This window comes from Coprinopsis cinerea, assembly GCF_000182895.1.
Source record: "Coprinopsis cinerea okayama7#130 chromosome 8 map unlocalized cont3.8, whole genome shotgun sequence".
Classification (NCBI taxonomy): domain Eukaryota; kingdom Fungi; phylum Basidiomycota; class Agaricomycetes; order Agaricales; family Psathyrellaceae; genus Coprinopsis; species Coprinopsis cinerea.
The window spans coordinates 2,026,596-2,039,069 of NW_003307537.1; the positions used below are offsets into that span (position 1 = coordinate 2,026,596).

The 12,474-nt window shown below is 51.0% G+C and overlaps 5 protein-coding genes across 5 annotated transcripts; 4 read left to right on the forward strand and 1 right to left on the reverse strand.

The window, feature by feature from the left end:
* Positions 1-669: 669 nt before the first annotated feature.
* Positions 670-2,454, forward strand: CC1G_12449 (hypothetical protein; the record flags this gene model as incomplete). The annotated part of the gene is made up of 8 exons (XM_001836045.2): positions 670-1,005; positions 1,101-1,272; positions 1,316-1,411; positions 1,499-1,596; positions 1,673-1,703; positions 1,800-1,870; positions 1,997-2,107; positions 2,163-2,454. Exons 1-8 carry the CDS (start codon positions 818-820, stop codon positions 2,452-2,454), a joined length of 1,059 nt encoding a protein of 352 aa, XP_001836097.2. The 5' UTR covers positions 670-817.
* Positions 2,455-2,757: 303 nt separating this feature from the next.
* On the forward strand, positions 2,758-7,034 carry CC1G_15063 (hypothetical protein; the record flags this gene model as incomplete). The annotated part of the gene is made up of 14 exons (XM_002910683.1): positions 2,758-2,797; positions 2,854-2,943; positions 3,000-3,104; positions 3,162-3,358; positions 3,422-3,490; positions 3,556-4,500; positions 4,550-4,689; positions 4,740-5,719; positions 5,777-6,024; positions 6,078-6,452; positions 6,515-6,599; positions 6,650-6,699; positions 6,751-6,793; positions 6,853-7,034. The coding sequence occupies 14 exons, from the start codon at positions 2,758-2,760 to the stop codon at positions 7,032-7,034; spliced, it is 3,549 nt and encodes a 1,182-aa protein (XP_002910729.1).
* A 261-nt stretch (positions 7,035-7,295) lies between these two features.
* Positions 7,296-8,041, forward strand: CC1G_12259 (hypothetical protein; the record flags this gene model as incomplete). Its single annotated transcript, XM_001836048.1, has 3 exons — positions 7,296-7,481; positions 7,540-7,875; positions 7,928-8,041. The coding sequence occupies 3 exons, from the start codon at positions 7,296-7,298 to the stop codon at positions 8,039-8,041; spliced, it is 636 nt and encodes a 211-aa protein (XP_001836100.1).
* A 341-nt stretch (positions 8,042-8,382) lies between these two features.
* On the reverse strand, positions 8,383-9,675 carry CC1G_12260 (hypothetical protein; the record flags this gene model as incomplete). The annotated part of the gene is made up of 4 exons (XM_001836049.2): positions 9,058-9,675; positions 8,807-9,005; positions 8,542-8,751; positions 8,383-8,423 (listed from the first exon to the last, which is right to left on the reverse strand). The coding sequence occupies exons 1-4, from the start codon at positions 9,640-9,642 to the stop codon at positions 8,383-8,385; spliced, it is 1,035 nt and encodes a 344-aa protein (XP_001836101.2). The 5' UTR covers positions 9,643-9,675.
* Positions 9,676-10,137: 462 nt separating this feature from the next.
* On the forward strand, positions 10,138-12,409 carry CC1G_12261 (pyranose dehydrogenase; the record flags this gene model as incomplete). Its single annotated transcript, XM_001836050.2, has 10 exons — positions 10,138-10,264; positions 10,317-10,398; positions 10,466-10,623; positions 10,689-10,795; positions 10,852-11,056; positions 11,112-11,309; positions 11,361-11,755; positions 11,804-11,873; positions 11,923-12,263; positions 12,314-12,409. The coding sequence occupies 10 exons, from the start codon at positions 10,138-10,140 to the stop codon at positions 12,407-12,409; spliced, it is 1,779 nt and encodes a 592-aa protein (XP_001836102.2).
* Between the last annotated feature and the right edge of the window lie 65 nt (positions 12,410-12,474).

Consider the following 12,474-nt stretch of genomic DNA (forward strand, 5'->3'; position numbering starts at 1 on the left):
GCCGTGTTGTCGGTAATATTTGAAGTGTGATTGGTTATGTGTGCTGATAGGAGGGTTAAGGGGATGGTCCCGGGTGTTTGGCGTGGATCCTGGGCTTTGAATACGTTGAGTGAACTTGAGCTTGGGTGAATTGTGGGGTGGAAGAGGGTTGGAATTCAAGTTCGAAGGACGTCGATATGAATGAAATGATGTATCATGTAGACAGGCGCTCGTGATCGTGAACTTTGATTGATCGTCGGCCGCGTAACTCCGATTGGTTCTATTGGGTCGCGGTGCGCTCGCGGGTTGGCTCATGACGGCCATGAGCGAGCCCTATGAACGCGCGTTTCTTCAGTGCCTTCAAGCCATGGTAAGTGGACAGAGAAGGAAAGAGGCTAGAACACAAGATCAAGGTATTCTCGAGTCGAACTTGAACTCGTGACGGTGACGATAGCACTGCCGTCAGGCTAAAGGACCCAGCGACACGGCTGCGCGTAAGCCAAGTGCAATTGGGGTTGGAGTTAGATCTCCCCTTGTCAGATCTACTGAATCCACGGTTGATACTTAAAGAGGAGAGAGGGTGCATCTATAGATACCATTTCAGACCCCAAAATTCCAGTTACGGTACGTTCGACCCCTGCGCCCACGCGTTGCTCTTGGTGTTGTCGTTGCTGTTGTTGAGCTTGGACGGTAGACCGGAGCGAGCGCGCTATCTTATCTTCGCTGTTACTACCATCTGGGTCAACTTCACCACCACATTTTCACTTCATCACTACCAACACTCATAGTCTGCACCCTCTTTCTTCCCCGCCGTCGTTGCTGTTAGAAAGAAACCAGGATGCCATCGAATTATTCAAGTCGGAATGCCTCGCCGTTGAGGCCTGCGTTTTCGGGTGTTGCGTCGTTCAAGGTGGAGAATTTGGAGATTTCGGATGATATGCATCCTGTTATTCATGCTGGGCGTGTGGCGGTTATTACGGGTGCTGCGAGTGGGATTGGGCGGGCTGCTGCTAGGGAGTTGGCCAAGTGCGTATATTCTCCCTCCTGGTTTATCCCTCGGGAGGGTCCATCGTTGCTAACTTGCTTCTGTTATACCGTTATCATCGTGGTTGATACTATAGGTTGGGCTTGAAGGTTGCCATCGCGGATATCAACGAGAAGGAGCTGGAGGTGTTTGGGAAGGCGCTGGTTGAGGAGTTTGGGGAGGGGAATGTGTTGGTTGTGCCTACTGATGTTGCGCAGTATGAGCAGGTTGTGGCGTTGAAGGATAAGGTGTATGATGCTTGGGGAGAGGTGAGTCTCTTCGTTACTGGTTCTGACAGCTTGCTCTGCTGAGGAGCTGCGTGTTATCTTCGATGCGAGGGCTATCGGTTCCCTATCTTGGGAGCGGGAGCCCCTATCCCTATCCATGATCAACGCGCGGCTGCCTCCGGTGCGATTCGCTGTGCTGCGCTTCTTCGTTTTCCCTCCTTATTGGATCTGGTATGTGTATTTCCAGTCTTGTTGACTATACTTTCAGGTCGCTGTTCTGCTGAACAATGCGGGTATTGCGGCCAAGGGGACGTCTTGGGATGGGATGGAGAATTGGAAGAAGATCTTTGACGTGAACGTGTTTGGGTGAGTGAGCGCCTGGCGTCAGATGTCTTGGTGTTTGCGAGGGCGAGATGGAGTGAAACTGACTCTACGTTTGCAGTGTGATCAATGTTCAGCAGGCGTTTGTCCGCGTAAGTCTTGCCTGTTTCGACGTGAGGCAGTATCGGTCTTGCTCACCCTGCTTCCTCGCTCGGGTTCGATGGGTGTGGTGAACCAACGTTCATTAGAGCATGATCCATCAAGAAAACCAGGCTGTAATCATCAACACGGGTTCGAAGCAGGGAATCACCAATCCTCCGTGAGTCGACTTTACTGGGTGCCGCCTGCCTGTTTCTTGCGCCTGGGACACTCAGTGTTCCTGGCTCTATTCTTGGATTATGGCGATTCATGACGCGATCTCACACACGTTCACTACTATTTATAGCGGAAATCCTGCCTACAATGCATCGAAAGCTGCTGTAAAGAGCTTGACCGCAAGTCTGGCGCACGAACTGCGAGAGAAGGCGTATGCCAACGTTACTGCCCATCTTTTCATGTACGTCTTTCCTCCTCTACCTTCAACACCCCACCTACTGAGCGCCCTCCAACAGCCCTGGCTGGACATACACTCCGCTCGCAGGTGCTGGAACGGCCTTTACCGAGAAACCGCGAGGCGCTTGGACGGCAGAGGAGACGGTCCTGTACATGCTGGATAAAGTCCGCGAAGGGGATTTTTATATCCTCGTTCCTGACAACGAGACGAAGCGCGAAGTTGACCAGTTGAGGATTATGTGGGCTGCCGCGGATTTGGCGGAGAATCGACCTGCGCTTAGTAGGTGGCATCCGAGCTACAAGTCGTTGTTCGAGGAGTACATGAGGGAGGGGCTGGCACAGTTGGAGTAGAGAGGGAAAGAAGAATGGACTTTTTTGATTTTTTGATTTGGAGTTTTATAAACCTGGTAAAGAGAAATGTAAACTAGAGCCTGGAAATCATCTTTTTTGTGTGCTTTCAGATTCGCGTGCCAAGATATGGGAAATGGGAATTGATGTGACTGCACGCGTCGCGGTGTCACGCTCGCGTGATTTGTGACGGTCGTGTCACGGCGTCTTCAGGTTCTGCTTTCACCAGTTCTCTTGAGCGCTTCCTTTCTCCAACACCCACATTTTCTCAACGACGAGGCAGGAGGAACGTTCTCGTGAAGAGAAATGTATATCAAGACCCTAACGATCCAGGGGTTCAAGTCCTGTGCGTTTGCCTTTTTCTTGGTTGAGAGTTCATTTGGGTAAACTGACCCATTCAAGATCGCGACCAAACACAGATTGAACCGTTTTCGCCGAAGCATAATGTTGTTGTAGGAAGGAATGGATCGGGGAAGAGTAACTTCTTTGCTGGTGAGTTTGTGAGTTTTGTTGTGAATTGGGTGGAGGATGCTGATACGGTATTCTAGCCATTCGGTTCGTCCTTTCGGATGCGTACACTTCCATGTCTCGTGAGGAGCGAGTCTCGTTGTTGCATGAAGGAGTTTCGGATAGTGCGACTCTCTCTGCTTTTGGTGTGTCCCCTCTGGTTCTGCAAGTTAGTTACCTTGCAAGTCTGACTGTGCTTGCAGTGGAGATTGTGTTCGACAATTCGGACAATCGGTTCCCGACTGGCCATGATGAAGTCGTCCTACGCCGGACGATTGGCTTGAAGAAGGACGAGTATAGCTTGGACAGGAAGAGTACCAGCAAGGCGGAGGTTATGAACTTGTTGGAGAGCGCTGGGTTCAGTAAATCCAATCCGTATTATATTGTGCCTCAAGGACGGGTACGTCTCTTTTTTCTTTGGCTCTTGCTTTTGAGATGGCTTGTGCTAATGTGAAGACTATAGATTACAGCCCTTACGAACGCGAAAGACCATGAACGCCTGGCGCTATTGAAAGAGGTGGCGGGAACCAAAGTCTATGAACAACGGCGCGCGGAATCGCTGCGTATCATGGCGGAAACTGACTCTAACGCGCGAAGATCAACGAGTTGCTAGAGTATATCGAGTCGAGGCTTGAAGAGCTCGAAGAGGAGAAGGAGGAGTTGAAGGAGTTCCAGGAGAAAGACAAGGAACGAAGGTGTTTGGAGTATGCGTTGTACCAGAGGGAGTTGGAGGAGGTTGGGAACGCGCTGGTTGAGATTGAGGAGGACAGGCGGGCGGAGGTGCATGGTGCGAATGTGCGACGGGAGATGTTCAATCAGCGGGAGAAGGAGGTTCGGGATTTGGGGAGGGGGATTACGGAGGCTGAGCATCAACTTGAGACGCTTGCGCAGAGTAAACGTGATGTGCAGTCTGAGTTGGAGGATTTTGTGAGGAAGAGGACGGAGGTTGAGTGTGTTATTGCGGATTTGCAGGCTGGGGGTGTGAGTTCTGGGAGTCGGAGGGCGGAATTGGAGGAGCAGATGAGGGTGTTGGAGGGGAGGATTGCGGAGAAGGAGAGGGAGTTGGGGGAATTGGTTCCAAGGTGGGAGGAGGAGAGGGGGAGGGAGGTGGCGGAGAAGAGGGCGTTGGATGAGTCGACTGCCAAGTTGAATTCGTTGTTTGCGAAGCAGGGACGGGCGAGCAAGTTTAGGACGAAAGCGGAGAGGGATGCGTATTTGAAGCAGGAGATTCAGAGTGTGAAGGCGTATCAAGCTTCGCAGGGTGCGGCGTTGGAGAGTTGTAGAGCTGAGCTGGAAGATTTGGTTAAGGCGCAGGAGGAGATTGATGTGAAGATTAGGGAGGAGCAGACAAAGATTGATGATGGAAGGAGGAGGGTCAAGACGTTGTCGGATGAGGTTGCTGAGTATAAGGAGAAGTATACGGAGTTGAGTGACAAGAGGAAGGAATTGTGGAGGGAGGATACGAAGTTGGATAGTTTGGTTGGTCGGGCGGCGGAGGAGTTGAGGACGGCGGAGAGGAGTTTGGCTGGTATGATGGATAAGGTGAGCTGGTGTTTGTTCTTTCTGAATTGTTTCTAACGTTTGTGTGCAGGATACTGGACAAGGTCTACGTGCTGTCGACAGCATTGCTGAACGGTACAACCTTACTGGTGTATATGGTCCTTTGTACCGTCTGTTTGAGGTTACGGATCCCAAATTCAACATTGCTGTCGAGTTGACTGCAGGGAACAGGTGGGCTGTCACTGTCATCTTGCTGACCTTGTTAACTAACGGTGTCGCAGTCTGTTCCATGTTGTGGTCGACACAGACGAAACCGCTTCCAAGGTCCTCGAGGTCATGCTCAAGGAGAAGACTGGTCGCGTCACTTTCATGCCTCTCAACCGCCTCAAGCCCAAGGTTCCCAACATGCCCGTCAACGCTGCCGACGCTGAACCGCTTCTCAACAAACTGGAGTACGACCCGCTTTACGAGAAGGCGTTCCAGCAGGTGTTTGGAAAGACGTGCGTCTGCCGAGATTTGACCATTGCTGCGGCGTATGTCAAGAGCCATGGGATCAACACAATTACTCTGGACGGTGACAAGGTTGACCGCAAGGGTTCGTTGACGGGTGGTTATCACGATGTTCGACGTTCGAGGATTGAAGCTATCCGGAACGTTACTTCGTGGCGCGAGAAACATAGTCAAGAGTTGGAAGCGTCGAAGAAAGTCAAGGAGTCCATTTCAAGACTCGAGCAGGAGATCACGCAGTTGAATGGGAAGATTGTGTACACGACTGGACAGGTGAACCAAGTGCGGGAAGCGAGGGAGAGGTTTATGGATGAGGGTGCGTCGTTGACGAGGAGTAAAGATCAGAAGAAGGAGAGGTACTTGAAGGTGCAGAGTGATATTGAGGAGATGGAGTCCGAGTTGGGAGGGTTGGAGGAGAGGTTGAGGAGTTTGAAGGAGGAGTTGGGTGCGCCGCTTGTTGATGGGCTTACTCCTGAGGAGGAAGCGCTTGTGACGAACCTTGGAAAGGAGGTTGAGAGGAGGAGGAAGGAGATGGTTGAGATTGGGAGGAGGAGGCATGAGTTGGAGATGAGCAAGAATAAGTTGGAGATTGAGTTGAAGGAGAGGTTGAGGAGGAGGAAGGAGGATGTGCAGGCGAGACTTGATGCGCTTGGGGAAGAGGATGATGAGAATTTGGGAGATGATCTTGAGAAGAATAGGAGGGATTTGCAGAAGGTTAATGCATCTATTCAGACGTTGACGAAGAAGGTGCAGAGTGAGTCGTTCCTTTTTTCCGATTTGTGGGGGGATGGGTGACTGATGGGTTGCGTAGGTATTGACAAGGAGAGTGAGGGTCTTACGACGAAGATTCAGGAGCTTAGGACGAATCTTGAGAGGGTGCAGACACAGCAGGCTGAGGATAGTCGGTCGATGTCGAAGCAGCAAAAGACGACGGAGAGGTATCTCGCCAAACGCCAAATGTTGTCTACGAGGAAGGATGAGTGTAACAGGAATATTCGAGATCTTGGTGTCTTGCCCGAGGAGGCATTTACCAAGTACTCGAATGAGCGTGTAGAACGGGTATGTTTGGTGATATCTGAATTGCGGAAAAGGAGACTGACTTGCCGCTGTAGCTGGTCAAGAAACTGCATACCGTCAACGAAGGCCTCAAAAAGTTCGCTCACGTCAATAAGAAAGCCTTTGAGCAGTACAGCAATTTCACTAAGCAGCGGGACCAGCTGCTTAAACGACGAGAAGAGCTCGATACCTCGGCGGAATCGATTGAAGAGCTTGTACAAGTGCTTGATCAGCGCAAAGACGAGGCTATTGAGAGGACGTTCAAGCAGGTTGCGAAGAATTTCGAGGAGGTGTTCGAGAAGCTTGTTCCGGCTGGACGGGGGAGGTTGATTATTCAACGGAGGGTTGATCAGGATGTTGATATGGATGAAGATGAGGAGGATGAGACGCAGCAGAGTGCCATTGATAACTATACCGGTATTTCGATCAAGGTGTGTGGGCTTTTTCAATTGGTATGAGGGATGGGATCTGACGTGACGGGTGGGGCGGCTAGGTCTCGTTCAATTCGAAGGTGGATGAGGGGTTGAGGATTCAGCAACTTTCGGGTGGACAGAAGTCTTTGGTTGCTTTGGCGACTGGTAGGTCTTTCTTGGTTAGCGGTCCTTGAGGTGGAACTGACCTGGTGCAGTCTTTGCGATCCAAAAGTGCGATCCTGCACCTTTCTATTTGTTCGACGAGGTGAGTGCAGCGAGTTTAATTTTGGTGTGTTGTGTGCTTAACGCTTTCCAGATCGACGCCAATCTTGATGCTCAATACCGAACTGCTGTTGCTTGTATGTTCCCGTTCGTTTTGAATTTACGAATTTTGGAGACTCATTCTCTCGCTTTTCAGCCATGATCCAATCGCTCTCATCGACAGCGCAGTTTATTACGACCACTTTCCGACCTGAGATGTTGGTTACCGCTGACAAGTTCTACGGTGTGCTCTTCAACAACCAGAAGGTGTCCTCTATTCGCTCTATTAAGCGAGAGGAGGCGCAGGAGTTCGTCGACCAGGAGGCGCAAGCACAGTAGATCGAGAGTCGTTTTGGCCCGTTTCCTACCTCGTATGCTTCATTGTAATTTATTTCTGCCTTTTTACTTGCTGTCGTTGTTCTGTCTGTTGTACTCTAATAACTTGCGGTTCTGAGACTGCTGTATACCACTAAAATTAGACTTTGATTTTCACGGCGGTCAGCTTGGGCTGGCACTAGTACTGACAGCCAATTGAGACCGACGCGACGAGATTCTGACGAGACGCGCTGCGTGTGAATTCACGGTTTCGTCCCAACTTCCATGTTCTCCCGCATACGATGTGCTCGCGCTCTCCCTCGTAGCCTCGTCAGGTCTTACTCTGAGAAGAAGTTTAACCAGAGACTGGTGGATATTATGGAGAACGGTCAGAATTGGTTGCTGTCGTGGGCGATTTATGATGTTCATGCGTCGTCCAAGTTGCCGTTGGGATTTGACCGGTTGCTCAAGGTGTGTGTATGTGTTGTCGTATATCCAATGTCTGTGTTACTGAGGCTTGTAGGAATAGGCTCTTAGGTACCAGCGCTCTCCATTCATATGGAAAGCCTTGAGCGATGCTAGCCCACGTGAAGTCATCGAAAACCCTGCTGCGCTGTGCCAACTCGTCTCTCGGGCTGTCGCCAACAATAACCTCGAATTGGCACTTCAATATTTGCACACTCTACGGTCCAAGAAGCATCCTGTGAATTGGGAAACGGTCGCGCCTTTGGTCTACCTTGCGGCTTCGAGGAATGAGGCAAGACTCGCGATTGACATTGCGGTTTGGTTCGAGGAGCATTCGGGTGTCAAGTTGGGCAAGAGGGTGTGGTTGGAGTGTTTGATTGCGTCTGCGTTTATTCGTTATGTGCGTGCCTTTCGGTGTTTTATATGGATGAGTGCACTGATTGCTGCTATAGGATGAGGGATTGGAGACGTGTTGGAAGCGGATTGCCAATGGAAGGGAGATGCCTGAGTTTGGCTCTTCTCGGTTGGAGGTGGTTAATGCCGCGAAGAAGTTAATGGCATCTTAGACTGCCAGTATGGGTATGGCAGGTGTGTATTCAAAGCTACTAGCTACATGCTTGGGACCTTGACGTTGAAATCAGGTCGCTCCTCAGGATATTCCAACCACGATTTCTACTAGAAAGAGCCGCCCACTTGGGATGCCACCCCGTTCTCTTCCCCTCCTCATCAACTTCCGATAGCAAGTCAATGAATTTTGCGCAAGCACCCGGATCGCACGTCGACGCTGCGTTGCTGTAATCCTTGACGTACACCGTCTCCCACACACTCTTCCCACAATAGACGAGGACAGGCGACGAGAATCTGTTGCCTCGGAGGAACCGAAGGATTATCTCGCCCGCCGACATGTTCAATACGACTGTCCCGCTGTGTGGGTGCGACTCCCACCGACTGTTGTCGGTCACGAACTGTAGGAGGAAGTTGGATTCTAGGCGGCGCAGGTGATCTATCACCCATGGATGGGAATTCAGCTTTGTGGAAGGGAGAAAATAGTAGACAATATACAAACCTTCGTTTTCTCGTATCCAGAATTTAGCGGCGAAAGTCGAGGGCAGAAGGATGACTCGGATTCCGAGCGAACGAGCATGCTCGGTTTCGGTCTCGACCATCTCGGCTCTATCATCCACCCAGACGATGGTTGGCTTCAGCTCTTCCTCTTGATTGCGTTGTCGTCGTTCACCCTGCTCGCTCCCATCCAGATTGCTGAAAGCGTTTCCTCCTGAAGAGGATTGTCGTCAGCTTTAAGGAGGCTGAAGGGACGATAGGACTCTCACTGGGATTGGATTTTATCTTCTTTGCGAATCCCACTACACTCCCCGACCCAAGTGTTTGCATGAGGTTCCTTCGAGGTATGATCCCCAGCCCTTCTGGGTCGATTGTGAGTGCCATTGACGCGCAGTCACAATCATCAAGGCTTTCTCTGACCCATCCCTTAAGTGCAACGAAGAACTCGTTCGGCTCTGCCGCGTCTAACTGTCAAGGGGCATGGTTAGAACGCGAATGTGCGATGTAGAGAAGGAAGCACCTCTCCGAAGCAAATCTCCCAGAACCTAGAGGCTTCGGCTACACCAGCCTCGCTAGTTCCAACCCGTTTAATGGCCGGCCCCTCCCCTTTGTCGTCTGTTGGAGCAAGGGTCGCATCCGGGTCCATGCGAGAGTTCTGTCGACTGGGACCAGCAACAGTGCGTATCTGGATTCTCAACGCGAACAACTCGATCCATCTTGACAACCTCTTTTCATCGTCTTCCAGTCTTCCCAATAATACGGAAGGATTCACAAACTCCATGATCTTCCCAAACTTGGATCGGTCCTTATCCTTGACCAATGCTATCCTTTCACGGATGTTGCCCAGAATCTCTGCCAATTCCAAGAACATATCTGAGATTCCATGGGGAGATAAGGAGTCGAAGAGGAGGTCCGATATCATTGGACTCGATGAAGAAGATGAGTCTGGCGCTGAGGTGATAAGCGGTTGGAGGGTTTCGACCAGTGTTTTAACTCTCCATTGGAGTTGGCGGAGCTTCTCCTTCTTGGACTTGAGCTCGTCTATGAGGCTGTGGATGCCCCTTGCGACCCCGAAAACGCTCAGCACGAGCCCTGGGATATCCATGGGCGTCGCACCGACGTTCAATCCGGCAACAGTTGATCGAAGGAAGGAAACAGTTGGAGTTGGATTGAAACCATGGTGAGTTCGGACGCAGTGGAGGTACAGCCATCTTGCTGATTTGTTTGATCTTGCTTATCACCGTCCTTGGCACTCAAAGACGGGATCTTCCATCATCATGGGCGTCAATATTAATGTCCGGTGAGCGCTAGCGAATTGTCAGCAATGTTTTCTGACCCGTGTAGATCGGTGTTCATGTGACGACCCAACCCCTCAAGTTTCCCTTTGATATGCCTTCATGGAGTCATGAAGGGCCCCGGTTTCCCTTCCATCACCCAGAATCAGGCAGATGGGACTTCCTAATCTCGCCGAGTAGGTATGATTGAGCGGCTTTGTTGCAGGAGGTAAGACGCGGTCCGTCCTTGTATCCAAAGCATAAAGAGTGATCAGACTTGTGGGTTCCCTAGATACGCAACAAAGCACCAACCAGTCGCTTGAACGATGCTCAACATCTCTCTCACCTCGGTCATTTTCTTGATACAGCTGCTGACTCTGCCAGTTTGCGCTGTCATCGTTGACTCGTATCGCGCTCTGCCCAAGACGAACTATGATTTTGTGATTGTTGGAGGTGCGCCATTTGCGAAAAAGGCTGTTGGTCTGTTTCTGAGGTTCTCGTGTAGGTGGTAACGCAGGCGCGGTGCTGGCTCATAGACTCTCGACTAATCCTCGGTGGAAGGTCCTCGTTATCGAAGCTGGTCCAACGTAAGTTCTTCAGCGCTCTTTCTCATATGGCAGCACGTTGAAGTAATGTTCCCTTGGTCGTCATAAGACACGAAGGGGTATTCAATTCTCGCGTCCCTGGCCTCGTCGCGTCACTTCAGAATACGATCCATGATTGGAACCTTACCTCGACGCCTCAAGCTGGGTTGAATAATCGCGTTCTACCCCTTGCCAGAGGCCATATACTTGGTGGATCCAGTTCGATCAGTGAGTGTCTTCAATTAGCCGAGGTTAACGAGGTTGATTTGGTAACTTGGCTTCTTGCACCACAGATGGCCAGTTCTATACCCGTGGATCATCTTCTGACTATGATAGATGGGCCAGGGTCACTGGAGATTCCGGTTGGTCATGGAAGAATATTCTTCCGTATTTCAAGAAGGTATGGGCTATTCGTTGCCCGAATACGTCTACTTGTAATGATCCTGGATTTCCTAGAATGAGAAATGGGCTGTGTCGGCGGACGGACATGACACGACCGGGCAATATGATCCAAAGGTCCATGGGACGGATGGGATGGTGTCTGTTAGCGTTGTTGGGGCGCCACAGACTGTTGACGCGAAGGTTATTCAGGCGAGTAAAGAGTTGGGAGGTGACTACGCATATGTCTTGGACATGAACGATGGGAACCAGCTAGGAATAGGTATTGCATAGCGACTGGGCATTCTCCCGATGTTAATGCTGACCACTTGCTACAGGTTGGACGCAGTTGACGGTTGGAAAGGGAGAACGAAGCAGTGCTGCAACGACTTACCTGGCGCCGAAGTATGCCAACAGGAGAAACCTCCATGTCCTGGTCGATCATCGAGTGACGAAGCTCGTGAATTCGGGAAAGAAGGGCAACATACCTTCTTTGCGAACTGTACAGTTTTCGTCTCGCAACGAGCCCGCATCCAGTAAGCGCACCCCCTCTCTTTGTCCTAACGCGGCTAAACAGGATTCCACAGCACTTGAAGTAACGGCATCGAAAGAGGTTATCCTCAGTGCTGGAACCTATGGGACCCCGCAGATCCTTCTACTATCGGGTGTAGGAGACTCCGCTGAGCTTCGAGCGAAAAACATCGATGTGGTCGTTAACTTGCCAAGCGTCGGGAAGAACCTGACAGACCATCCCCTCTTGCCTCTTGTATGGAGCCTAGGGGTCCCTGGAACCGTCCAGCCAACACCTGAATTGCAGGTGGAGTGGCAAGCTGAGTGGAATGCCTCTAGGACAGGACCGCTGACGGGGGTCGGGACCAACCACCTCGGGTGGGTACGAATTCCGTCCGATTCGGAGATCTGGAAAGAGCACGAGGATCCTTCGTCGGGACGACATACTCCTCACATTGAGTTTGGCTTTTCGGTAGGGTTTTAATCCCATATTAAATATTATGCGGCTAATGATGTTTAGGGGATGAGTATATACCCATCGCCACCAGCCATGATGGTTCCCGTCATCATCCCTGTCCAACCTGCCTCGCGTACGTGCAACGGAGCCCAACGCATATCATCTCTTAACTCTTCATTCAGGTGGCTCAGTAACGCTGGCGTCGTCAGACCCCTTCTCCGACCCGTTGATTGACGTGGGGTTCTTGTCCTCGCCGTTCGACTTGTTCACATTCAAATATGGTGTCTCGAGTTTGAAACGCTTCTTCGACGCCCCGGCGTGGAAAGAGTATAATCTCACCCTGGTAGGAGTTCCGGAGGGAGAGGCGGAATTGGAGGAGTTCATTAGGAATACGGTATCAAGTGGAGCACATCCAGTGGGAACGGCTGCCATGTCTTCTCGTGGAGCTCAATGGGGTGTTGTGGACCCGGATCTGAAGCTCAAGAAAGCCGAAGGAGTTAGGATTGTCGACTGTAGTGTCATGGTACGTTTTCTTTATCTCTTTGGTCAATCTTTTCACTAACGGACCCCTAGACATACGTCCCTGCAGGTCACACAATGGCGCCCGTCTATGCGGTTGCCGAGAGAGTGTCTGATCTGATTTGGGACACTTGGTCTAGGACTAACTAAGGTAGTCATGTTACCTCATATGTAACTGAGGGCAGTACACAATCCAGACGTGATCCAGGCACTGT